The sequence below is a fragment of the Neovison vison genome, chromosome 13 (genome assembly GCF_020171115.1).
Source record: "Neovison vison isolate M4711 chromosome 13, ASM_NN_V1, whole genome shotgun sequence".
Lineage (NCBI taxonomy): Eukaryota > Metazoa > Chordata > Mammalia > Carnivora > Mustelidae > Neogale > Neogale vison.
The window spans coordinates 83,133,289-83,159,891 of NC_058103.1; the positions used below are offsets into that span (position 1 = coordinate 83,133,289).

Below are 26,603 nucleotides of genomic sequence, written 5' to 3' on the forward strand. Positions count from 1 at the left end.
TTTCATTTGTTAGAAACTGATCTCTATAATAAAATAGATTTTAAATTCACTGTATGTCATTATTACTGCCAAGGAAATCTTAGCCCTTGTCTGCCTTAAAATAATCTTTATTTGCTGTAATTATTGCTGTGTAGTCACTGCTTTCTGTTAACTCCTCAGATCACTCAGATGGTCCTTTCTTATACTCAGCAGTCTAATAGAGCTTTGATTGAGGTTGCTAATTCCTATTTAAGAGAAATTTAAAACATCTTTTTGTTCTGCCCCTGCTTTTGATTCTCTGGTGGTTTCAAGAAAGACTCCAACCACAAATTTGGTTAAATTGTTTAAGAGAAAATATATAATAAAGATCACCCAATCTGTGCTTACAGCCATAACCTGAGTAATAAGTTCAATTACTTCAAATAAATAAGCTCTTCTAAGTTACTAATTTGCCCAAGTAAATAAGAGGAAGGCAGCCCTATACCTCTGTTGCTCTAGGGTGACACTATTCAGGGCCTGGCACATCATTTTTGTCTTAAAGCTTGTTAGGCATTTACTAAGCTTTGTAAGTATACAGAGAACTCTAGTCCCAAGAGCTGGGTTCTGTACCCTCGAAAACTATCTCTTGGGAGTTAACACAAAATTTAAGTCCTCACAATAGTGATTTTATTAAATTAGTTGCTTTTATAAAACACTGCAGATGTCATAATTGTTAACATAACAATTTACCAAACTGTAGTCAACTGGTGCAGTTTGCTGAGCATGTTTTATAAAGGAAAGGAAATGCCAAAACCCTGTTAAAAGTTATTCCACTGCAGCCTAAGAGAACAAAGGAGCATTGTCACTTAAATCAGGGAAATAAAACAGGTAAAGAGCTTCCCTCCCCCATCTGAAGCACTCCATCTGAAGAACAGTCTGATAAATAGGAACTAGACAGTCTATGCATTCGAGAGATTCCACAAGTTGTAATGCAGTGCAATAATGGAGAGGTTTACCTTCTTCAGCTTCAAAGTTGGAGGGTCTGGTCATTTAATTTTTAAATACCAAGCTAGTGCTTTTCAGCTGTTGTATCTTCACTCTGAGATAAGCAGTCTTCTTCACAATGTATTTTTTTTTAATATCCTCACGCTTAATTTTAAGACAAAGCAATTTTAATACTAGGTGCACACCACATGCCCTTGCCGCAAACTGCTTTTCTTGACAAGTTATGAAGTAGTTCAAGGAGGTATGGTTAAGGCTGTATTACTGAATGGTGCTGGTAAATACTACACAATTTTTGTCATGTTGCAACCTTTGTTTCCAATTCAGTGACTGCTGCTATGGAATCAGAGAGCAACAATGACAACATTATTAGGTTTTTGTGGGGGTTTGTTTGTTTGTTTTTTTTTCCTTTTTTAAACTATGATTTAGTAGCGACTGAGGTTCCCAATTTTAACCCCTTGGCAGCAAGATCCAAGTTCCCTCATTCGCACATTAGCACCTAAGTGTCAAGGGGTTAAATAACCAGCACAAAAGATACTGCACTTCTGATTGTAGCATTTGGCAGAACTGAAAGGAAAGGAAGTTGTGCTACATGTTGAAGGGATTGTGGGCAACAGAAAGAAGACACCAGGAGAAGAGAAAATGTCACATGAAGTCTTCATAGTCTTGTACATATCCTCCATCATAGCCACCGTAATCTGCCAGATCGTCTTTCATGGTAGCCTTTAATCCCCCTCCAGGGACCACACCTTTCTTCTTCTTTTTGGCTTTGCTTTGCTAAAGACAAAAGAGAGTGAATTTATGAGCCTACCTACTGGGAGTATCTTTTCTGGTACAGAAACCCTCAGATACCAAACAAAGCCTCTGGTACCAAAAAGCTTTAGTTCTCAAAAGGAGATCCCAGACCCTAACCCTGGGCAATTTCTATTAATTCCCAAAAGAAAACCATGAACGTGTCTGTAAACAAGAGGATGGTAATGGCACTCACTCCTGCTCTGTTCCAACTTAAAGTTTTAGTTCAGGCTCCTACTACACTTGTTCAGAATATTGTGCCTACATCCCCGTCCTCCTGGAATATGCATTTTCTCCACATGCTTGTTCTTACCTTTTCTTGCTTTTGTTTTTCACTGCAAAGCACAGTCAATGAATTGGTAATCTTTTTCAAGTCATCAATTTCCACTAAGGGGAAAAAAAAAGAATACCACATCTAATTTGGCCATGATTAACTTCAGTAACTTTGGAAAGCCTATGAATTTGTCCTGTTAAATGTAGGACGGTAAAGAATCATTCAGTCTGTGGTTAGGCCCACAAATCAGAACTACTTAAATTTCTTTATAATAACCTGTAATAACCAAGACACCATTGTTCAAAGAGAAAGGAAAAATGTCTTCAGAGCTCATAGTGCTCCCTACCATACTTCCTTACTCAATCTATGCACATGAATTGGGGGTGGGGAGACCATATTAGAAGATTACCATGCCTTTTCACAAGTCCTCAAATGCGCAGGAAGGAGTGGCTAAATGAACGTGGAATGGTTCTTAAAACTACAAATGACAACTCTCCACCCCTTGGAGTCTCCATTTTCAACCAGAGAAACTAGAATGAAAATAGTAGGCGCCTCAGAGATCTTAGTGTCCCACTGCAGACAAGCCTGTTTACAGGACAACACATCCTTCCATCCTTAGAGAAATAGCAAGCTGGAAACAGATACCAGTTTTCAGCTACCAAAAAAGTGTTTCAGTTTTCATTTGAGAGCACCTTCAAAAATAGGGGGGAAAAAAGAACATGCAAATAAAATACCAACCATGGGTACAGCACTGATCAAGTTCAGAACCTCCAGTGTGGTAAAGACTTCTCAAGGAAAACCCAGTTTCAAGTTCACTGTGTAGAATTCCTTTTTCTCAATCCTAACAGCAGCAAATACCAGCAAAAACAGTCCTTTCCTCACTAGTGTCACTCCACCCCTGGTTTTTAACTCCCACACACCCTGCCTCTTAAATGTAGGACTCTCAGCATGGCACCATACCAATGGACCGAAACAATAGGGACCAGCTCTGTTGAGCAACTTAAACCAAGTCACAGGATTCCTTGTTTGTAAAAGGAAAAGACATTTGCTGTGGTCTCCCTCAGGTCTAAAATTCCATATGCTCAGGGATCATTTTCCCCAAAAGATATTTCCTTAGTCCCTTTAAGATATAATTAGATAAAAGAAGCAGCTAGTATTTTGTTAGCTGCTGGGTCAGCAAAGCTTCAGATGTCCCTTTTGGGAAGCCATTTAAAAACATGAAGAGGGCCGCCTCAAAAAACAAAACCACTCATGCTTTTTGCAGAACATTCCCAAGGTAACTTCTAAAAATCAATCCTACATTTATTATAGAATGCGAAAAAATAGTCAACCTCCATCCTCCTGAGTACGATGTGCCCTTCCTAAAATCCACCCACAAAGATAGAGATTAGAATTACTTACATGAAATACACACATCTCGAACTAAGGCTTCCAAAAAACTGGCATAATATAGTGACTTTTCATACTGTGTAATTTTATCTTTTAGTAACTTTCCAAACTCTGTGAAGTCATCTCTTGAAGATGGGTTCATTGCATCTATTCCATAAACAGTATTATTAACACCTGCAGGAGAAGAGGAAGCACTAAAAATATCAGAAAGGGGTTTTTTTCACATTTATAAACCAACTAGATAGCTGAACTACCCTGTTACTTCATGCTAAAGCACAGGTTCTTAACATAGGTCCACTGGAGTCCTTGGACAGCGATCAGGAGGTATGTGAATTTGAATCAGAAAAAAATTTATAGCTTTATTTTCACTAGCCTCTAATTTAGTATTTCCTTTCATTTTGATTATAGGCAACGATTCACAGTGATATTAGCAAAACCTGTTACCAATAAAAGATCAGGTATTTTCATATCACATTACAGGTGCAGTTATCCTGAAATAATGTTTTCAAATTATATTACTTAATTAGATCTGACACTGGCTCTTAGTTAATGCATTAATAAAGAAGCACATTCTTATTGTATCTCAAGTTATTTTAATATTTTGATACCTATTTCAGTAGGCTTCCTCACTAAGTAAAACCCTATGTATTTTGTTTTATGCATTTAAAAACATTTTAAATGCCTCCGGCTCAGGTCATGATCTCAGGGTCCTGGGATCGAGTCCCGCATCGGGCGCTCTGCTCAGCAGGGAGCCTGCTTCTCTCTCTCTCTCCCTGCCTGCCTCTCTGTCTACTTGTGATCTCTGTCAAATAAACAAATAAAATCTTTAAAAAAAAAAAAATAAAAAAAAATAAAAACATTTTAAGAACAGACCCATAGTCTTCAGCAGACCACCAAAGGAGTCCTTGGCACAAAAGGGATGTTCTTAAAGCATAGGTCTAAGAAGAGCCCACAGGAAAGTGCAGAGAGAAGGAAAATGCAAAAAAAATTAAAGATGGTTCCCGTGAAAGTATCAGCTAACTGACTCCAGAGGCAAAGCAGGGGTAAACCATGTGTTAAAACCCAAAGGAAAAATAAATCTCGCCTAAGAGAATTCTAGGCTAAGAGACAGTATATTCTAGATCCTCCTCAACAGTAAAGCGAATTAGTTATTAACAATATCAATGATTCAGTATTTCAGCATGAGAAACACAACATTAAAACCCTATTAACCAAATGATGCCTGTATGAATGCATATTTTTTCCTTATAATCTATAATTGTGGTCTCATATTAGAATTTATGGGTACCAGGTAAACTCTTCTCTTTAATAAACATATGGGTGGCTTATTACCATCCTATGAAGACACTAGATAATAGCTGCATGCCCTCTGTAATGAGATGAGTGCAGTTAAGACACACCAAGCACACACCAGACTACAGGAGCATCACAGCCACTCCTCAGAGATTGCTGGCAACTCATGGAGAGAAAAATCACACCTCCCGCAGAAAGGAGAAGATCATTATAGCCTGCTTGATCCATTTTTAAAAAGAGGAAGGAGGGGGTAAAAATCAAGATAACTATATCCTTCTTAGCTCTAGGTTTCAATTTCAAAATTATTTAATGTTTCAACATAATCTTCTACTCTGAAAAGTACTCAGTAGGTAACGACAACAATGAGCTTAAACAAAATGAGAGCTTTTATCTGTTTCTTTGGCCATGTTTCTTACTTTACCCTTTACCCCTAGCACTCTGAACTCAACTGGGCACAAGACCCTAAAGTATCTTTTATCTCATGTACCAACCACAGCTGCAAGGGTGGCACAAAGAAATGGAAGCCCTCCAAAGACAGGGCATGGTGAGGGTCAAGAAGGGTCACAGAAAGAAATGACTCTGAGCAAAGGCACAGCCCCATAGTCAGTTCGAAATTTAAACCTCAAAGCTACAAGCCTCCATTTCATCCAAATTTCATCCAGCTGATAAATATATTTAAAGCGGTAGTGGGGCACCTGGGTGGCTCAGTGGGTTAAGCCGCTGCCTTCGGCTCAGGTCATGGTCTCAGGGTCCTAGGATCGAGTCCCGCATCGGGCTCTCTGCTCAGCAGGAGGCCTGCTTCCCTTCCTCTCTCTCTGCCTGCCTCTCTGCCTACTTGTGACCTCTCTTTGTCAAATAAATGAATGAAATCTTTTAAAAAAAAAAAAAAAAAAGCAGTAGTATACTCTATTTGGATCTAATGACTTATCTTAATAATCTTTTACTTGACACTCAGAACAATTTTTCAAAAATCTGAACATGTATCTCACTCTACCTTAGCAATGAAATCTCAAATATAAACATTAAAAACTACTTTCTAATATCTAAGCCAATATTATTATTTCAAAAAAGGATATACTTCCTAAATTTTAGTATTTGGTAACATTTCCACAGTATTCACCTGGAACTTAAATACTTCACGGCAATCACCAGCACTTACCAAAAGTTTCTTTTGCTAATTCAAGGTCTGATTCTTCCTGTAATTTCTTTAGTCGCAGTTTATCTGCTAATTGTTCTTCTGGTGTTAGCACTTTAGTTTCTTCAGGTTCTTCTAACTAAAATTAAGACAGAAAGGAAGTTTTAAAACAGCAGCATTATGATGGACCAGTACACTTTTGTATTGTGTGAATTTTTTTTTATAAACACATAAGTAATAGCAAACACTTATAACGTGTTTATTGTATTTCAGGCATCCTTCTAGACACTTTAGATATTTCTTTTTAAGATTTATTTATTTGAGGGCGCCTGGGTGGCTCAGTGGGTTAAAGCCTCTGCCTTCAGCTCAGGTGAGATCCCAAGGTCCTGGGACTGAGCCCCACATTGTGGGGGGGGGGGTCTCTGCTCAGCAGGGAGCCTGCTTCCCACTCTCTCTCTCTCTCTCTGCCCACTTGTGATCTCTGTCAAATATTTATTTGAGAAAGAACAAGCAAGCACGAGGGGCAAAGGGAGAGAGAATCTTAAGCAGACTCCATGACGAGTGAGAGCCTGACATGGGGCTCAATCCCACGACTCTTGAGATCACGACCTGAGCTGAAACCAAGAGACGGATGCTTAGCAACTGTGCCACCCAGGCACCCCAATACTTTAGATATTTTTACCCTGATTTTACATGAAATAAAATACTAGGCGCAGAGAGGTTAAGCAACCTGTCCATAGTAACAGAATGTTAACACAGCTGGTAATGTGAGAGAATGGGTTTATTTCCAAAATAGCCTTTTGAAAAAAATATGGAATTGAGACTATAGAAAAGGGAAAGATTGCACTTTCATATTCTTCTGCTAAAGACCACATTTTGAAACAACCTTTCTAGGGCAACTTGGAAATATGTATGAAGTCTTAAAATACTTTTATATGACTTATATGGAATCAAATCCACTTCTAGTTATTTATCTTAAGAAACCAAAGATGCACACAAACATTTAGCCACAAGGAGGTCCAATGGAGCATTACTTATAATTTCAAATACATGTAGAGACAACCCAGATGTTCAACAACAGAAAAGTTAAATAAAGTATAGCACATCCATATGACAATACAGATGACCCCTTGAATAACATAGGCTTGAACTGCATGGGTCCAACTAGTCACAAATTTTTTTTTTAGTAAGTATAGCATATTAAATGCATTTTCTCTTTATGATTTTTTTAAAAAGATTTATTTATTTATTTGAGAGAGAGAACAAGCAGGAGGGGCAGAAGGAGAGAGAATCTGAAGTACACTCAGTGCTCAGTGTGGAGCCTGACAGGGGGTTGGATCTCATAACCCTGAGATCATGACCTGAGCTGAAACCAAGAGTCCAGTCAGACATTTAACCAACTACACCACCCAGATGCCCCCTCTTTATGATGTAGTAACATCTTCTCCCCTCTAGTTTACTTTATTTTAAGAATACAGTATATAATACACAACCACAAAATTATGTGCTATTTATGTCAACAGTAAGCAAGTAGTTAAGTTTTGGGGGAGTCAAAAGTTGTATGTGGATTTTCAACTGTGCAGGGAGTCAGCACCCTTAACCCTCATATTGTTTGTTCAAAGGTCAACTGTACCATGCAGACATAAAAAAATGTTCTTTTTTCAATGAATCATAAAAAGAATTTATCTTTTCATATTGTTACTATTATAAAAGTGAGATTATCTGGCGCCTGGGTGGCTCAGCTGGTTAAGTGTCTGCCTTCATCTCAGGTGAGATGAGTTCCCTGTCCGGCTCCCCACTCAGTGAGGAGTCTTTCTCCCTCTCCCTCTGCTTCTCCCCTCTGCTCGTGTGTTTTCTCTCACATAAATGAATAAAATCTAAAAAAAAAAAAAAGTAACATATTATCATTTATTAACAAATTAAACACAGACAATAGAACTTATTGCTTATTTCCCAGTCCTAGTCCTCTGAGATGCTAGTTAATGGTTTGGTGAATATCATTTCTTTATACTATGATGTTTCCTAAAACAAATGCATTTTACTGTGAGGGAAAATCTGTGACAGTATTTACTGAAGTGGGAACAAAGCAGAGGGAGCTTGTGCCATTTGTGGTCATCCGTGTCCATGCAGTTTACAAAATTCTGATTCAGAAGTCCACTTCTATAATACACAGGATTTTGTTTCTCATGAAGAAGATGAAGTAAGAAATGTCATTATACCAAGTTAAAGAAATCTCAGACTATTTCTCGGAAATATCGTGACTTAACCATCTTCGTAGATCTGGACATCATTAAGTATTTCCTGCATCAAAACTGAACATATCTTTTTTTTTTTTAAGATTTTATTTATTTATTTGACAGAGAGAGATCACAGTAGACAGAGAGGCAGGCAGAGAGAGAGAGAGGGAAGCAGGCTCCCTGCTGAGCAGAGAGCCGGATGCGGGAATCGATCCCAGGACCCCGAGATCATGACCTGAGCGGAAGGCAGCGGCTCAACCCACCGAGCCACCCAGGCGCCCCAAAACTGAACATATCTTAACTCAATACTTGACCTAAGACAAACTATCTAAGGTTCCTTTATGTTGGAGACTAACCAAGATACAAAAAAGAAGTATAGGGATGCCTGGGTGGCTCTGTGGGTTAAGTCACTGCCTACGGCTCAGGTCATGACCGCAGGGTCCTGGGATTGAGTCCTGCATTGGGCTCCTTGCTCAGCAGGGAAGCCTGCTTCACTCTCTACCTCTGCCAATGTTTGCGCTCTCTGACAAATAAATAAATAAAATATTTTCAAAAAAAGTGTAAATCTTAATTTCAATGACCAAGAAAGACCTAATCAAGATGGCTTCTTAGACTGAGATATAAGATTCTATTTCTTGTTCTGATCATAGAAACACACCTGTGGATATATTTAGATACGCAAATACAAATTATTAAAAAGTACCTAAAATGTTCCTAACTGGGGGATACAGGCACTCTCATACACTGTCACTGGCAAATGCAAACTGGTACAATGCCATACAGAGGGCAATCTGGGAACATTTATCAAGACCACAAGTATGATTTGCCCTTTGACCCAGCAATCTCTCATTTGGGAATTTATCCTGCAAATGTGACTACACCCATCAGAAATGACAAACACATATGGTTATTCATGGAAGTACTGTTAATCAAGTAAAGGACTAGGAGGAAAAAAATCTAGCTGTCCCATCACTTGAAGACTGGTCAAATAAAATATGGTGCATTGAGGCAATGGAATACCATACAGCTACCAAAAAAAAAAAAAGGATGAATAAACCAAAAACTAATAAAAATGATAAAAATGGTTTCTTATAGGAAGTGTCAGGGAACAGGATGAAGAGGATAGAATAAGAATGGATGTCTGAGACTTTTTTAAGTGTACCATTTCGGTATAGTTTTGACTTCTGAACACATTCCATGTTTAAAGGATAAAGTTAGGGCGCCTGAGTGGCTCAGTGGGTTAAGCCACTGCCTTTGGCCCAGTCATGATCTCAGGGTCCTGGGATGGAGTCCCGCATCAGGCTCTCTGCTCAGCAGGGGGCCTGCTTCCCTTCCTCTCTCTCTGCCTGCCTCTCTGCTTACTTGTGTTCTCTAGCTGTCAAATAAATAAATAAAATCTTTAAAAAAAATAAAATAAAGGATAAAGTTAAATTAAAAAGAAAAGAAAACCTTAAAAATTCAAACAAAATGACTCTAAAATGTATATCAAAATATACAGGGAAAATAATACTAATGACTTTAGAACCCAGGACCTAATTCTACATCCTTAGTAGGAAATATTCCAAGCCCAAAAAGAACTGCAAGGAAATCCTAAACTTGATTCAGTAGCTTTACATTGTTAGTATTACTAGTATTGTAGAAAAGCTAATAAAAATTATGTTAACCTTTTCAGAAACCAGTATTTTCAGAATAAGAGAAAACATCAATATGAACTAATGCTTATTACACACACACACACACACACTCTCATGTACATTTATTAATTTCCTAGCTTCACCCATAAAAGAGGGTCTAGAAAGCAAGGCCACCTCAGTGAGTCCTACTAGCAACTAGATTTGGCCACTTAATATCATTTCCAACTAAAAAGAACCATAAAAGTAGTAACTGATTCCAGGCCTAAAGAAGAGAGTTTACCAGGTGAGCCCAACACTTCTTACTGTCAGAAAGCAAGGAAGTTTTCAAAGATTCTGTCAAAAAGATGAAGTTTCAACAACTTAAAGGCTTTCCTACTGGCTAAAGCTGGGACAATTTGAACATCAAAAAAATAATTACTATATCTGAGTAAAACAATGAATTTATAAAAAACCTATAGATCCACAATTTATTTTTTAAAAGATTATTTATTTATTTGACAGATCACAAGTAGGCAGAGAGGCAGGCAGAGAGAGAGAGGAGGAAGCAGGCTCTCTGCTCAGGACCCTGGGTAGATCCACAAATTTACTCAAAAAGAAACTTGACAGGGCGCCTGGGTGGCTCAGTTGGTTAAATGAACGCCTTCGGCTCAGGTCATGATCCTAGAATCCCGGGATCAAGTCCCACATTGGGCTTCCTGCTCAGCAGGAAGTCTGCTTCTTCTCCCGCATACCTCTCCTTTCATTCTCTCTCCCTTTCTCCCTCTCAAATAAATAAATAAAATCTTAAAAAAAATGAAGAAGAAGAAGAAACCCACAAAAATCCCTCATTTTTCACCATCTGAAGTATTTTTACACACCCTCCTTAGTCTGAAAAATTGGTAATTAAACAATTAAGCTTTTACTCTTCCAGCAAAAACCATATCCAAAGTAACCAAACAATACAGTTCCTTACTTTTTCCATCTTTGGGGGAGTGGGGGGAAGCCAGCCAGTAATAAATGGAAGAGAAATCATAGGATGAGAAAAATCACTCTTCTGCAATCCCTAATAACACTAGGCAACAATCATCACTAATACTAAACAAATGGGTGAGAGGCTAATGTCAAACTGGATTACTTGCAAGAATATGTAAGTTTATAATAGAAGGATGTTAACCACCTTAACCGAGTGATCAATTTTAGCATCGCTAATAATAGGACAGACATTATGTGACTCCTGGTGTGATGTGATGCAATATGAAGCACATAGCATGACCTCTCAAGGATTCCAACTAAAAATGTTTAATCTGAATCCAATTCAACTTTTAGACTTACCTGCCAAGTTACAGGAAACTGACTATAATTAGACTATAAGCAATCAGACAAATCAAGAAGGTGGGATGTTTTATAAGACAACTGGGCTCCTCTCTTCAATAAGGCAATGTCATTTTAAAAAAAGAGAGACATTCCAGAGAGTTAGGAAGTCATGTAATGCAAGGTCCTTGTCTGAACAAACCATACAGAAAAGACATTTGGGGACAATCAGAAAAATGTATACAAACTGAATACTAGATAATGTTAAAAAATTACAGTTCACTTTATTAGGTATGTAATCATGTAAGAAATAGCTTTGCTTTTTCAGAGATGCATACTAAAGTAGTTCAAGATAAAATGCAAAATGTCTGTTCCGTACTTGATTACATTTTTTTTTTTAAAGATTTTATTTATTTACTTGACAGAGAGAAATCACAAGTAGATGGAGAGACAGGCAGAGAGAGAGAGAGAGGGAAGCAGGCTCCCTGCTGAGCAGAGAGCCCGATGCGGGACTCGATCCCAGGACCCTGAGATCATGACCTAAGCCGAAGGCAGCGGCTTAACCCACTAAGCCACCCAGGCACCCCCGTAATTGATTACATTTTTTAAAAGAGATTTTATTTATTTGACAGAGTGAGACACAGCAAGGGAGGGAACACAAGCAGGGGGAGTGGAAGAGGGAGAAGCAGGCTTCCTACCAAGGAAGGAGACCGATGTGGGGCTCAATCCCAGGACCCTGGAATCATGACCCAAGCTGAAGGCAGACACCCAAAGACTGAGCCTCCCAGATGCCCCTTGATTACATTTTAATAACAAAAAGAGTTCATGAGGCAAATATGGCAAATATCAGCAACTGTTAAACTTAGGTGACACATACGATTATTCACTTTCTCTATTTCTATGTTTGAAATTTTTCTGAATGAAAAGCCAAGAAAAAAATAAAAAACTCTATAATCTGATATGAAAAGATTAAATACATTAAATAAAGTAAGGTGAAAACTATAAAAATTTTAAAAAACTTAAGCACGGAATAATGGGGTGGCTGGGTGATGGGCACTGGGGACGGAATGTCCTATAGTGAGCACTGTGAAATGTGTTAAGACTGATGAATCAGACCTGTACCCCCGGAACAAAGCAAGTAATAAGAATATATAGGAATATCCAAATACATAAAGATACCTCAGTGATGTAAGAAACCGATATTCACTTAAGGGATAGAGAGAGAAAAACAGGATAAATAAATGAAGATTGGGAGTTGTTCTTACCATGGTTTTTTTAATCATGTAAATGTATTTTCTATTAAAAAAATTAATACATCAAAAAAAAATAATAATAATACATCCTCTAAATAATCAGGAACAAAAACACCATATGGTACATGGCAGAGAAATGGATACATTCTGTATTTTACTCAATATGTACACAACAAATAAAGACTAATTACAACTAGTAAGAACTGATTGTGGTACACAATGACTGTCCCAAATGTTTGTAGAAACTTAAAAAGCATTCTGGGGGGGGACGCCTGGGTGGCTCAGTTGGTTGGACGACTGCCTTCGGCTCAGGTCATGATCCTGGAGTCCCGGGATCGAGTCCCTCATCAGGCTCCCAGCTCCACGGGGAGTCTGCTTCTCTTTCTGACCTTCTCCTCGCTCATGTTCTCTCTCACTGTCTCTCTCTCAAATAAATAAATAAAATCTTTAAAAAAAAGCATTCTAGGGGCGCCTGGGTGGCTCAGTGGGTTAAGCTGCTGCCTTCGGCTCAGGTCATGATCTCAGGGTCCTGGGATCGAGTCCCGCATCGGGCTCTCTGCTCAGCAAAGAGCCTGCTTCCCTCTCTCTCTCTCTGCCTGCCTCTCCACCTACTTGTGATTTCTGTCAAATAAATAAATAAAATCTTTAAAAAAAAAAAAAAAAGCATTCTAATACATAAAACTTCTGGGCTAGCTTTTTGCAAAAACCAAAAATTCAGTTTGGGGATTGACTTACCTGACAGTGTCCATTAACAGTCTTTACAAAGCCCTTCAGATTGCCAGGTAATATTTGCTGTCTGTTAAGACACTGTACCACTACTGATGTGAGAATTCTGTACTGCAGGAAATGAATGGTACTTACCCTCTTTTTAATTTCTTCTTGCCTTTTCTTCTGTTGCCGTTCTTTCTCTTTTATTTTCTCTGCTATTTTTTTCTTTTCTGAAACTTTTACTTCTGAAAGAAATGTTTTAATCAGTTACACTGAATATTTTCCAGTTTATGGATGAGACAGACATATAACACTTGTATACTTCAAGAGACCAACTTCTCCCAGTTCGTGATTTACAGGCAAATAAGAATGGGAAAGTTCTGGGACTCTTCCTTTCTCCTCTCTGATCTGATCCCTAAGGCCCAAACACCTCCCTTCATATTTCTCCAGCACTTTCAGCAGGATTTAGATCATTAAAATATGAGGCCACACCCTCTACTCTCTCCTAACAGCAGCACTCAAACAGAAAGCAGCAGGCAGGATCCAATCTGATTATGATTTGAGGGAGAGAAGAAATGGGGGAAGAGAATAAAGGGAGAACAGAAGGATGTTTGGGTTTATTAACACCAAAATTTTCAGTTTTGTGACCATTCCATCATGTATCTTAATATAAGCACTAAACGCTCACCAAGATTGAAAACCAAAAATGAAGGAACCCCAGTGGCTCACCTGGTTTTACTTCTGCTTCCTCTTTTTTTTCATCATCATCATCATCCCAGTTATCCTAAAGAAAAGGACCTCTATTAATAATTCTCGCATGTTTACTTTTTTCCGTGTGCACCTTATTATCAACTTTTCTAACTCCACGGAAACAAGCTTATTAGAATTTTTTTGGTATTGCATTAAAATTAAAAATTAATGTTGGAAGAACAGACATCATGATGTTGAGCTACCCTAGCCAAGGAAAAGGTCTGTCTTTCCATTTGTTCAAGTTCACTTGTTTTAAAGTTTCTCTCTTAGGGGTGCGTGGAAGGGTCATGATCCCAGGGTCGAGCTCTGGGTCAGCAGGCTCCCTGCTCAGTGGGGAGCCTCCTTCTCCCTCTCCCCACTCCCTTGCCCATGCTTTCTGTCTCAAATGAATAAATCTTTTAAAAAAAATAAAGTTTCTCTCTTAGAAGATTTGTGAATTTCTCTTTAAGTACATTCTTAAGAATTTCTGTGTTCCTACTGTAAATACGGGTTTTTTCCCATTATGTCCTCTAACTAGTTATTATTTGTATATATGATTGACTTTTATATGTTAATTTTATATCCTGCTACCTTATATTTGAATTTTTTAAAATTCATTTATCACTTTTCATTGATTCCCTAGGGTTTTCCAAGTGTACTACATATCATCTGCAAATGAGAATAGCTTTACTTCTTTACCAGTTCTTTTTTTAAAAGACATTTATTTATTACAGAGAGAGAGAGAGCAGAGGTAGGGGGGAGAGAAAGAGTCTCAAGCAGACTCCCACTGAGCACAGAGCCTGAAGCCCCAGATTCCATGACCCAGAGATCATGAGCCGAACTGTAACCAAGACTTTGACACTCAACCGACTGGGCCACCCAGATGTTCTACTTCTTTACCAATTCTTATGCCTCCACAACTGATTTCTCCAATTATACTCACTAAACCTCTTGTACACTGTGAATGGTAGCAGCGATAATGATGATTACCTTCTTCTCTTAAGGAAATACCTCTAGTGTTTCCCCGTGAAGTGTATGCACCCCACTGTATTTATGCAGTAAACTACATTTATCAATCTTTTCTTGCCTGTGGATTTCAAGCCAGCTTCTTCTGGAATATATACACTTTCATTGTTTTTCAACAAGATCTCTGGTCCATGTGGAGTTTTTTCTCTTGTGTGTTATGAAGTATGGATTTTATTTTATTTCCAAATGGTTACCCAACTGTCACAGCTTCGGTTATTAAAAAGTCCACCTGAGGGTGCCTAGGTGGCTCGGTGGGTTAAGCCTCTGCCTTCGGCTCAGGTCATGGTCTCAGGGTCCTGGGATTGAGCCCCAAATCGGGCTCTCTGCTTGGCAGGGAGCCTGCTTCCCCCTCTCTCTCTGCCTACTTGTGATCTCTCTCTGTCAAATTAATAAATAAAATCTTTAAAAAAAAAAAAAAGAAGAAGAAGTCCACCCGAGTCTAGTGATTTGCCATGTAGTAAATTTTCACAAGTACTTGGTCTATTTCTGCTTTCTATCCCATCCGGCTATTTTCTCTTCGTGCCCCAATACCACACTGCTTCCCTTACCATAATTATAGTATGTTTTTATATAGGCCAGGGCTAGTCCCTCACTTATAGATTTTCAGGCTTTTTAGTATTTTCCTAGCCATTCTTGCATATTTGTTTTTCCATATTAACTTTTGTATCATCTTGTCTAATTCTATAAAAAACCTTCCCTGTTAACAAAATACAAGATAACCAAGCAAGAACTACTTCTCTTAAAGTAATTTGCAGCTGTTTTAAATAAAAAACTGAAAGGACTTTATATTTCTTACTTTCTCAAATGCAGTGGTTCCGGGCGCCTGGGTTAAAGCCTCTGCCTTTGACTCAGGTCATGATCCTAGGGTCCTGGGATGGAGCCCTGCATCATGCATCGCGCTCTCTGCTCAGTGGGAAGCCTGCTTCCCTTCCTCCCTCTCTCTGCCTGCCTCTCTGCCTACTTGTGATCTCTGTCAAATAAATAAATAAAATTTTTTAAAAAAAATCAAATCAAATGCAGTGGTTCAATTATTTCAAGTATTCCATTCAACACAACCCTGATTAATGAATTAAATCCATATAATATTTAAACCCAATATTTAAAAGCAGTCAAGAGCTAATCAATAGCTTCTTGAACCCACTCCCTAACTTGGGTGGGGCAACTTAAGGTGGATCTATACTCTAGTCTTTTCTACATCTAACAGAGCCCCTAAATATAAACTGATTATCAAACAATTTTCCAAAGGCTCCACAGATTTGGAATGCTTAAATTTAATAGGGGCAGACACAGCCTTGTATTTAGATAGGGCTTTCATCTACAGGTAGCCTGGCCACTGTCTCAGCAACTATCATTTGAATGTAAATGACATGCCATTTGAAGCTGAACCACAGGATTGCAGATGCAAAGCAAGAGGCCCTGATGTGAATGGAGGATATAGAGGGTGACTAATGTGCCTAACTATGACACCAAGCTTATGTTTTATAACAAGACAGGTCATAATCTGAATCAGTCTAGGTATTTAAACTAACCAAGCTTTGATTTTAATAAAAATTCACCAAAGAACTAAAAAATCCCGGTTAAGACTGCCATGTGTTCTACAAGCAGAGAAGAAAGAAATTTGTAGAAAAGTAAAATATTCTGGGATGCCTGGCTGGCTCAGTTGGTTAAGAGTCTGCCTTCAGCTCAGGTCATGATCCTAGGGTCCTGGGATAGAGTCCTGCATCAGGCTCAGTTGGTCAGTGAAGACTGTGCTTCTCCCTCTACCTATCACTCCCCCTTGCTTGTGTTCTCTCTTTCTGACAATAAATAAAATCTTAAAAAAAAAAAAAAAAAAATTTTCATAATCACCTTACCCTGGCAATTTAACTTATAGTTCAAGGTTAACAGACTGAAAGCAAACCTTCTTGTACTGTTTGGACATCTAAGATACATCAGTTAGAAATTAGACAGCAAATGTTTATATAATTTCACCGGTTTGCTTAAGTGCTTGTTATCAAACACCACAGTACAAAAGTAACCCTAGAGCTAAAAATAAAAAATTAACCACCAGGAGTTTCTTTGTTGTTTTAATCTTCACAGAATATAGAAAGCTGGGTCTGAGTGGGTCTTCAGACAGGAAGACCATTTGCTGACTTCAAAGGGGTACATACTCACCTCTCTCTACTAATAACAGTGATGATGATGATGATGATGATGATGATAAAGCATTTATCAAGTGCTTACTTTTCACCAGGTACTGTGCAAAGGGCCTTACATGTAGTAACAGTTAACCCTAACAAAAGTTCTGTAAATAAGGTGGTGCTATCCCTATTTTATAGATAAGACTATTAAGGGCCTGAGACAGCTATCCCAAAATCTTAAGTGAAATATAATGAAGGATGAAAGAACCAAAACAAACCAACCAACCAACCCCCCAAAAAATTAAGGAACCACTTCTAAATGGACAAAAGATCCTTAAAAGTGTCATAGAAACATAACTTCTTACCTGAGCCCTGAAAAGTATACAATAACTATCTGAGATTTAGGTCTCTCCCCCACCAAAATGTGTTCTTTCAATCAGTTCTGGAATAAGTCCCCCTGGAACTGCAGGAAAGCTCATCAAAGAGAAGGGTATGGCGGGGCGCCTGGGTGGCTCAGTGGGTTAAGCCGCTGCCTTCGGCCCGGGTCATGATCTCAGAGTCCTGGGATTGAGTCCCACATCGGGCTCTCTGCTCAGCAGGGAGCCTGCTTCCCTCTCTCTCTCTGCCTGCCTGTCTACTTGTGATTTCTCTCTGTCAAATAAATAAATAAAAATCTTTAAAAAAAAAAAAAAAAGAGAGAGAGAGAGAAGGGTACGGCATATGGTATCATGCCCAGCTACAATTCTATCAGTTACCTACCTCAAATTGCCTGTGATGATTTTCTACTAATTTTAAGAAACTAGTCCAGCAGCCTCTGGTAGTAGGGGGCCAAGAGGGGTAAAGTATGGCTAAAAATGAGTAGCTCCATCCTAGGACATCCAAAAATGGAGAAGCAGATACACCAGGGGAGCATTTCTCAGTTCCCTCCGCCAGTAAAACATTACCCCCACCAATATCACTGCTCCCTCATATCTCATTTATACCAACTCTATGTACCACACCTTTATCCCTGTTCCTGGTTTCCCCATCAAAGCATAAACCTTATTCCAGACGTTCAAGTTAAACTGTCCCATCAGTGTAGACATAATGAGGCTACCCGGAGTTCCACCGCAGAATGGATTTTAGAAGCTAAAGCAGTGGTTCCTACAGAGTCCTAGGAACAGCTATGGCACCTGCTTCTACATTCATGAAAGCAAGCCTTGCCTGTCACCCTCACCCCAGAGTACTCAAATCTGCCCTGAAGTTTCTACCACACTGTGGACAGTCCCTAAAGAAGGGAGCATAATGATGTTAACAAAAAGACTAGTCACTCTTCCAAAGAGAGTAATCCCAAAAGCAGGTTAGGCAGTTTTCCCCATGAATTTAAAGTTTTTGTTTTCTTAATTATAAAATTTGCCAAGTGCCCAAAAAGTGCATGTAAGGTAGAATGTCGAAATCTGCTCAATTTTCTATAAACATAAGACTTTGTAAATCCTGACAATAACTTCAGATAAAATTCAAAAAACGTTATTCGAGAAACAACTAAAATTAACACATTTAAGTAGCAATTAAATCTGTATTTTAGTAAGCTCTAAATGGCTATTTGGTTCCAGAAACTACCTGTCAATAACCAAGTAAATTCCTTACCCAATTATTTTTGGTAGGTAATAAATCTGCTAAATATAATATTCAATTTGTCTTTAAAACAATCATCCAGGGGCGCCTGGGTGGCTGAGTCGGTTAAAGCCTCTGTCTTCGGCTCAGGTCATGATCTCAGGGTCCTGGGATAGAGCCCCACATCAGGCTCTCTGCTCAGCAGGGAGCCTGCTTCCTCCTCTCTATCTCTCTGCCTGCCCCTCTACCTACTTATGATCTCTGTCAAATAAATAAATTTTTAAAAAATCTTTAAAAAAAAAAAAAAACAATCATCCAGGTTGCTCTTGTAAAATGGCTAGCTTCCTTAAAACAGAGGCGGTTTATAAACTACTTATCTATACTCTTCTACAATACACACCCAACATCATTTGAGCCATTTCTCTGAAAGAGCTGACTGCTTTTCAAGTTTAAAACCTGCTACCCTACCCCGGGCGCGTGGGTGACTCAGTCCTTAAGCATCTGCTTTCTGCTCAGGTCATGATCCCAGGGTCCTGGGATAGAACCCCACCCCCCATCATGATCCCTGCTCGGTGGGAAGCCTGCTTCTCCTTCTCCCACTCCTCCAGCTTGTGTTCCCTCTCTCACTGTCTCTCTCTCGCGCGCGCGCTCTCTCAAATAAATAAATAAATAAATACAATCTTTAAAACAACAACAAAACCAAAATCTGCTTCCCAACTGAACAGGACTAGAAATGAAAATAAAACAAAAATTTTAAATCCTGCTTTTTAAAAATTCCTCATAATATAGCCAGTAGTTGGCTAATGTGTCATTTTTATAATGTACAACTACAGAATGTCACATGCAGTAAGAGATCACGTTTACGGCTGAAAATGCTTTCCAACTTAAGCAAGATATATTTATAGATCATCAAACAGAAGTAGCTACAAAGGAAGGTAAAATTCTTTTGCCCCACAGCAAGAATCCATTAATTAACACATACTCCTTTACTTTTCTTTAAGTAGTTTGGTTTAGGTAAAGAATAACCTTTTGCAGGAAAAGAGCCTTTCACTGATGGTTCTGTAAGCTGTACTCTAAGATGTCCCAGAACTCTGTAACAGGCTTCTGAGGGTAGACTTTCCAGAGAAGTTCAGTTTTTAGAAGAAGCCCAGGGGTGCCTGGGTGGCTCAGTGGGTTAAGCCTCTGCCTTTGGCTCAGGTCATGATCCCAGGGTCCTGGGAAGGAGCCCTGCATGAGGCTCTCTGCTCAGTGGGGAGCCTGCTTCCCTGCCTTCTCTCTCTGCCTACTTGTGATCTGTCAAATAAATAAGTAAAAATCTTTTAAAAAGTAAAATAAATAAAAGAAGCCCAAATATTATTCCATCATCTCAGAAATATGCTGGCTTCTGGAAGCCAAGGAACCTGCCTCAATAAATTCTACTTCATTTAATTCAATTCATTAAGTTTTTTTTTTTTAAGATTTTTTATTTATTTATTTGAGAGAGAGAAATCACAAGTAGATGGAGAGGCAGTCAGAGAGAGAGAGAGGGAAGCAGGCTCCCTGCTGAGCAGAGAGCCCGATGCGGGACTCGATCCCAGGACCCTGAGATCATGACCTGAGCCGAAGGCAGCGGCTTAACCCACTGTGCCACCCAGGCGCCCCAATTCATTAAGTTTTTAACATCTTACTATGTATTATGGCTCAGCACTCAGTTGAATTCCACCTCAATGCCTACCTGTCTCATATCTGGAACTCTCATTAATCAATTCTACTTTAAATGCTTGGCTAAAGCAAGATCAAGTTACTGAACAATAAACAAATGGCTTATTTATTTTCAGTCATCCAGCATGATAAACACATCAGGTAAATATTTTCCAGTAACAAACATGCTATCTAACTAAAAACTTACTAGTTTATAAAAACTACCAGGGAACTGAAATGATGTAACTGAGATTTACCTCAAAATAATCTGGTTAGGAGAGAACAGTGAATGGAGAGACAGAAAAAATAAGATCGTTCATGGGTTTATTAAACTTCTCTTTACCTCTTTTTATGCTTGGAATTTTTCATAAGAAATTACACACACTTCAAGATACCATTTCCTGGCAAAATACCCACCTTCTGAGTATTTTCCAATAATCTCCCATTTCTCTGAAGTAGAGAGAACAGCTATTTCCAGTTTTTGAAAAAAATGTCCTTACTCTGGTAGATTTAAGCTATTGAGCGGAGAGGATCCTAAAAGATGGCTGAATGGGTAGGATGAGACAGGCAGTTTTCAACTAAGTCCATTCTCAAATCTTTATAAAAAATTCTATAATAGCATTACAGGAGCAAATGCCAGAGATGTTTGATCACAGCCAGAAGTCTCCTCAAAACAATTCTACGCACCTTAAATAAATTCAACTTTTAATCTGTTCTATATTGAAATGCTCGGAAACTAGTAAAATGGAGTAAAAGTTGTGTTGTCCCTGCTCACGAAGGATAGGTACTCACTGCCTTCTTAGTCAACACATCCTGCACATCACTCCAGCAATGGGGAAGGAGTGTTGTGATAATATGCTAAGTGAACAATCTGTCCCACTACCTCTGCATAACATCAGGACAGTAAGAAATGTAAAATAAAGCAAATGTTAACAGGAGAGTATGTTTGCCAGTTCTCATCTTTCTTTTTTCCTTTTTTTTTTTTTTTCTTTAAGGATTTAAGTAATTTCTACAACCAACATAGGGCTCAAACTTACAACCCTAAGTTAAAGAGTCGTATGTTCTGCCGACTAAGCCAGCCAGGGGCCCCTAGTTCTCATCTTTTTTTTTTTTTTTTTTTTTAAAGATTTTACTTTTTATTTGATAGACAGAGATCACAAGTAGGCAGAGAGGCAGGCAGAGAGAGAGGAGGAAGCAGGCTCCCCGCTGAGCAGAGAGCTCAACGTGGGGCGCTGGATGTGGGGCACTCGATCCCAAGACCCTGAGATCATGACCTCAGCCAAAGGCAGAGGCTTAACCCTCGAGCCACCCAGGTGCCCCAGTTCTCATCTTTTTAACTGGAAGAAGCATAGGCTTCTCTCCTCATAAATATTAACAATTCTATGGTTTCACCTAAATACAATTCTGTCAATACCAGACACCTATTTGAGAAGTCAAGGGCAGCAAAATGTTATAATGTCTACTGAAAGACAGTAAACTACTGAAACAAATTACTGTAACAAAGACCTCAGTTTTCTTTTCATTTCTCAGGACATTACAAATGACATTAAATCTCTATCATTAAAGGTTAAACACTAGATGATGACATAAACTAAAGAACTTATTCTGCTTCTGCATATTTTACCTTGGAAGACTTTTTAAAAATTCATACACTGTACACTTAAAGGTTATGAGTATTTGAGCTCATGAAAAGTAAGCTTTGTTTCCGCATCCTTAACTAAAGAATTAAGTACTAAAACACTGTAATTCAGAAATTTGGTATTACTATCATCCAATGTGACAAAACTGAACTCTAGATTGGCAATCTCTAAGTAAGCAAAAACTTGCTTGATAACCAAAGTCATCCCATTCTGAGTAAAATTCTGAGTAAATAGCTACTGTGGAGAGAACTTACTACTGAGTAAATAGCCATTATGGAGAGAAGTTAGCTCAGGAAATCACAAAATGTGGCACAAAATAAACCCCCAGATACCAGATCTAACCAGCGTATTTTCCTTTAGCCAGAAAAATTAGTTTCTTTTCAAGACGGCATCTTGAAGACAGTATTAACATTTATGGAGTGCCTCCCAAGTACTAGGTAATTCTGCTAACGCCAGACATATTAAAACATTTAAAGTGTAAAACAGGGGCACCTGGGTGGCTCAGTGGGTTAAAGCCTCTCCCTTTGGCTCAGGTCATTATCCCAGGGTCCTAGGATCAAGCCCCACATCAGGCTCTCTGCTCAACAGGGAGCCTGCTTCCCACCCCCCACTCTGCCTGCCTCTGCCTACTTGTGATCTCTGTCATGTAAATAAATACAGTCTTTATTTTTTTTTAAGATTTTATTTATTTATCTGACAGACAAAGGTCACAAGTAGGCAGAGCAGCAGGCAGAGAAAGAGGAAGGGAAGCAGGCTCCCTGCTGAGCAGAGAGCCAGACACGGGGCTCGATCCCGGGACCCTGGGATCATGACCTGAGCCGAAGGCAGAGGCTTTAACCCACTGAGCCACCCAGGCGCCCCTAAATACAGTCTTTAAAAATAAATAAATAAAGTGTAAAACAGGGGCACCTGGGTGGCTGAGTTGGTGTTGGACTCGATTTCGGCTCAGGTCGTGATCTCCGGTTCATGAGATCAAGCCCCACTTCAGGCTCCACACTAGGCACGGACAGCTTGCTTAAGATTTTCTCTCTCCCTTCCCCCAGCCTAAATAAATAAATAAGCAAAACAACCCCCCGAAGTTATCTCCTATAATGAAAATTTAGATTAGGACACTAAAAGGAAAGATTAAGAAACATGTTTATGACCAAGAACAGAGAAAATGTCAAGGCAGTAATATACACCCAGGTCGGTCTGATTGCGAAGCCCAGGAATCAAATCATTCTTTGAATACCATAACCTGGGAATCTTGAAGAAATTCAAAAGAAATAAACCAACATTTCAACTCAGAAATAAGATGGACAAGTTCAGTTTTTCTCCAAGATCCAACTTCAATGTTTATGTAAAAGCAATAAGGTATCTGCATAAGAGAAAGAATCTGCACTGAAAGAGTGAGCGGACAAGATGACCTTTATGGTCTCTTAAAACCTGTAAATCTCTTAGTTCCAAGTGGTCAGAATTAAATTTATCAGGACTGGACACCCTTGAGATCCAGTAATCTCTGGCAGGCTACTTCACGGTATCACTTTAGACTACTCCATTCAGACTTCATTTTCTAGTACTTCTTTCCTTATTTCTCTAATATTCTCTTCTCATTTGCTAAAGTATTCCTAATTTCCAGAACAGATGTCCTAATAGCTGCATCCAGTAAGAATACAAAAAGTGAAAGGACAAATTTGAACTGAAGGCTCAAAACATAAAGTCCACTACAATATAAGGAGGTAACTAATATCTTGCAATGAGACTGATAACACAGTTCATTCCCATGTTTATACAACATGGAAATAGACTGTCTTAAGTATCTTCACAAGAGTACTACTCATTTATTAATCCCAATGTCTGCAAAGCTCACATTATTTCTGAATAAGCTGTTCCATAAATTGGACATCCACCTCATCAGACTCAGAAGAAAAAGGTAAAATCCAAACAAAAGTAGTAATAAGTTCACAGTGATTATCTAGCTTAAATTTTTTCACCCCAAGAAGGACTTAATAGGGTTTCCCAATATGTACTGAAATAGAAGTTAGGAAAGTAAAACATCCACTACGCCATTTAAGCCAAGAAAAACCATTTTCTCAATTCATACAAAACTTTATCTGCACAAGTATAGAAGATTTTGAGAGCTCTGTTAATAAGAATCTTAACATTTTGGTCTTGAAAGGTTTGTTAGCTACTTAAAAAAATGAACGCACTAGTAATACTGTCATCTGAAGCCATTTGATGAGTCCCCAGGAGTCTTCAAAAACAAAACGACAAAGGTAATTCTGGTTCAGATCAACAAGGCACGGGAGAAAAAAACTGGCCCCTTCGTCTACTCCAACCAATATTTTCTTATGCATCTTTCGTATGTAGACAAATAACTCACTCTGTCAACTGTCCGTTTTCCAGATCACTGTGTGGACTACCTAGGTTTCTGACCACTAGCCGCTGACAATTTTAGTACTCGTTCATCCTTTTACCACAGGGTGGGGATGGGAAGCCTAAAGTTATTTCACTTCACTGCTTCTATTTGTCTTGTGTTTAAAAAAAAAAAAAAAAAAAAAGACTGAAATTAAACCACAGTATTTCATTCATCTAACTACTTGAACAAACTCTACAAATGGGCTTTCGGAAACAAATGAGTTACTGCCCCTAGGGAGGCCTGAGCTCAACAAGGCAGGTGGGTTGCAATACTTTCCATATGGGAGAAACCATGGGGCTCAATCCCCAACTTCCCAGATCCTTTTGGCGAACGCCTCCAGCCCTGAAGTTTGCACGTGGACCGGGCCCTTTCGCGGCTGTCACCTCCCGTCGCCAGTTGGCGGGTGGGATCCAGGCCTGGGTGCAGACCCTTAAAGTAACGCTGGGGCCGGGGCCACCACCGCCCTCGCCAATGAGTCCAAAAGGCCACGCCGCTCGACTCCGGCCCATAAGGCCGGCGAGCAGAGGAGAGAAGGGCACCGGGGAACCCTACGCTCGCGTCTGGACCCAGAGCCCGCAGGCCCGGGCGGCGCCCCTGGGCCCAGAGTCCACCCGCCCGCCCGTTGGCGGGCCTCCCCGCCCGCGACAGCGCCAGTCCACTCCCGCGCTGCCCGGAGCCCCGGCCCGCACCCACCTTGACGTCCTCGTCCTCGTCCTCGCCTTCCCAGCGGTCCCCGCCGGCAGTGCCGCCGCCCCCCACCTTCCGCACCGGGTCTTCCACGGAGAACGTGTCGGCGTCTACGGAAGAGAGCGAGCCGCGTTAGTGCCTGCTTCGACTTGAGGCCGGCGCCGGCCCAGGCCCTGGCCCCGCAACTTCTCCTCACCCCAAGAATCAGAGTCCCCCGCCGCTGCCGCCGCCGCCGCCGCCATCTCGAACCGGGCGTGAGCGTGTGTGAGGGGAGAGCTAGCGAGGAGTTAGCGCGGCGGAGGTGAGTCACTGGCTTTGCTCTCGTTTGCCGGCGCGGGGCAGGCTGGGACCGTGGCTGACTGTGCGCCGCGACCCAGGCCCCGCCCCCTCGGAGTGCTGCGGCCGCAGCGGCGGCGGAGGCGGCGGAGGTGGCGGGGCGACGCGCGCGTTGGCGAACAGCCGGGCGTAGAATGCGATTGCCGGCGCGGGAGTTGGGCGGGCGGGTGAGACCGAGCGTACAGTACTCCGTGGCATGGAGGTAGTGGTCCTGAAGGTAATGGGGCGAGAAGAGAGGAAGCGGTCAGGAGGAGGGCTGCCCCAGCCTGGGCTCCGGGGAGGAAACGTAAGTGCGAGGAAGTTAGAAGGTCGTTCCCTTGCCTGGCGCTCGGTCCCCGCCTGTCTTCGCCAGCCCTCCCCTGCCAATCCCAGCCTCGCCCCGACCGGTCGGGTGCACCCTCCCTCTGTTCTTTTTGGTCGCCGCCCGGGGCTTTTGGCGGATACCAAGGAGACCACTAAGCTTTCCAAGCTGCGCTCTGAAGCGGGCTGTGGAAGCCGGGGCCGCCAGGGCCGCCAGTGGGGGCGGTGGGCCGGCAGCCCGGACCCTCGGAGGGGGCGTCGCGCTCTGGCGGAGGGAAGCTCCCTCTGGAAGCGTGGACCCGGCGCCCGGGAAGGAGCGAGTGGACAGGGCAGCATTCATGGCCGTCTTCCTAGCCAGGGTGCTCGAATTCAGCTCCTGGCACGTTTGCCTCGAGTTAGTCACGAAGGGATCGAAGAGAGCCCCAGAACTCGAGGATTTTCCCTTCCCATGAGCCCCTTGAGGCCAGTACATGATTCTTTCGCAGAATAATTTCGGAACTCAGTCTGCGGTAGGCCTAGTCTCTAGCCTTGTCCTCAAGGAGCGCACAGTCAAGTAGCAAAGATAGACATGTAAACAAAATTTCGACATAGTGTGATGACTGCAACAAAAAGAAGCATTATGAGGTTAAATGTAAAAAGGTAACTTTAACGGCGGGAGAGGGGCCGGGGGGGGGGGGACCGGAATGCATGAAAAGTTTCCTGGCTTAAGTGCTTCGGTATCTGGAGTTTGAAAGACCACGTGAGATTTGTTCAAGTGCATTTCCTGTGGAGGGAAGGCTTGTGGTCCCAGATCTGATGGGCACAATCGGAGATAAACTGAATAGGTAAACTGATTATAACAAAGGGTTTAAGATGGGCTAAACTGCACTCTTTCCTTTGGGGTCACTGGGCTCCACTGCAGGGTATTAAGAGGGGAGCAGCTTCAGATGTTTTTATTTTGCTTTAGTTGTTAATTTGTTTTTGAATATGTAATACATGTACTTGGTATAAAATTCAAGTTATAAAAGAATATATACAATGATCAGCCATTCAGTTCTTTCTAGAAGCAACAGTTCTCTGTTTCTTGTGTATCCTTTCAGGGAGTCTACAAATACACTTTTTTTTTTTTTTTTTAAAGTTTATTTATTTA

At 40.5% G+C, this 26,603-nt stretch overlaps 1 protein-coding gene across 1 annotated transcript; it reads right to left on the reverse strand.

Moving 5' to 3' along the window:
- Window positions 1-622: 622 nt before the first annotated feature.
- Window positions 623-25,181, reverse strand: EIF3J (eukaryotic translation initiation factor 3 subunit J). Its single transcript, XM_044230051.1, has 8 exons — window positions 25,035-25,181; window positions 24,845-24,948; window positions 13,695-13,749; window positions 13,119-13,210; window positions 5,868-5,982; window positions 3,428-3,589; window positions 2,066-2,139; window positions 623-1,737 (listed from the first exon to the last, which is right to left on the reverse strand). The coding sequence occupies exons 1-8, from the start codon at window positions 25,078-25,080 to the stop codon at window positions 1,606-1,608; spliced, it is 780 nt and encodes a 259-aa protein (XP_044085986.1). The 5' UTR covers window positions 25,081-25,181; the 3' UTR covers window positions 623-1,605.
- Window positions 25,182-26,603: the final 1,422 nt, after the last annotated feature.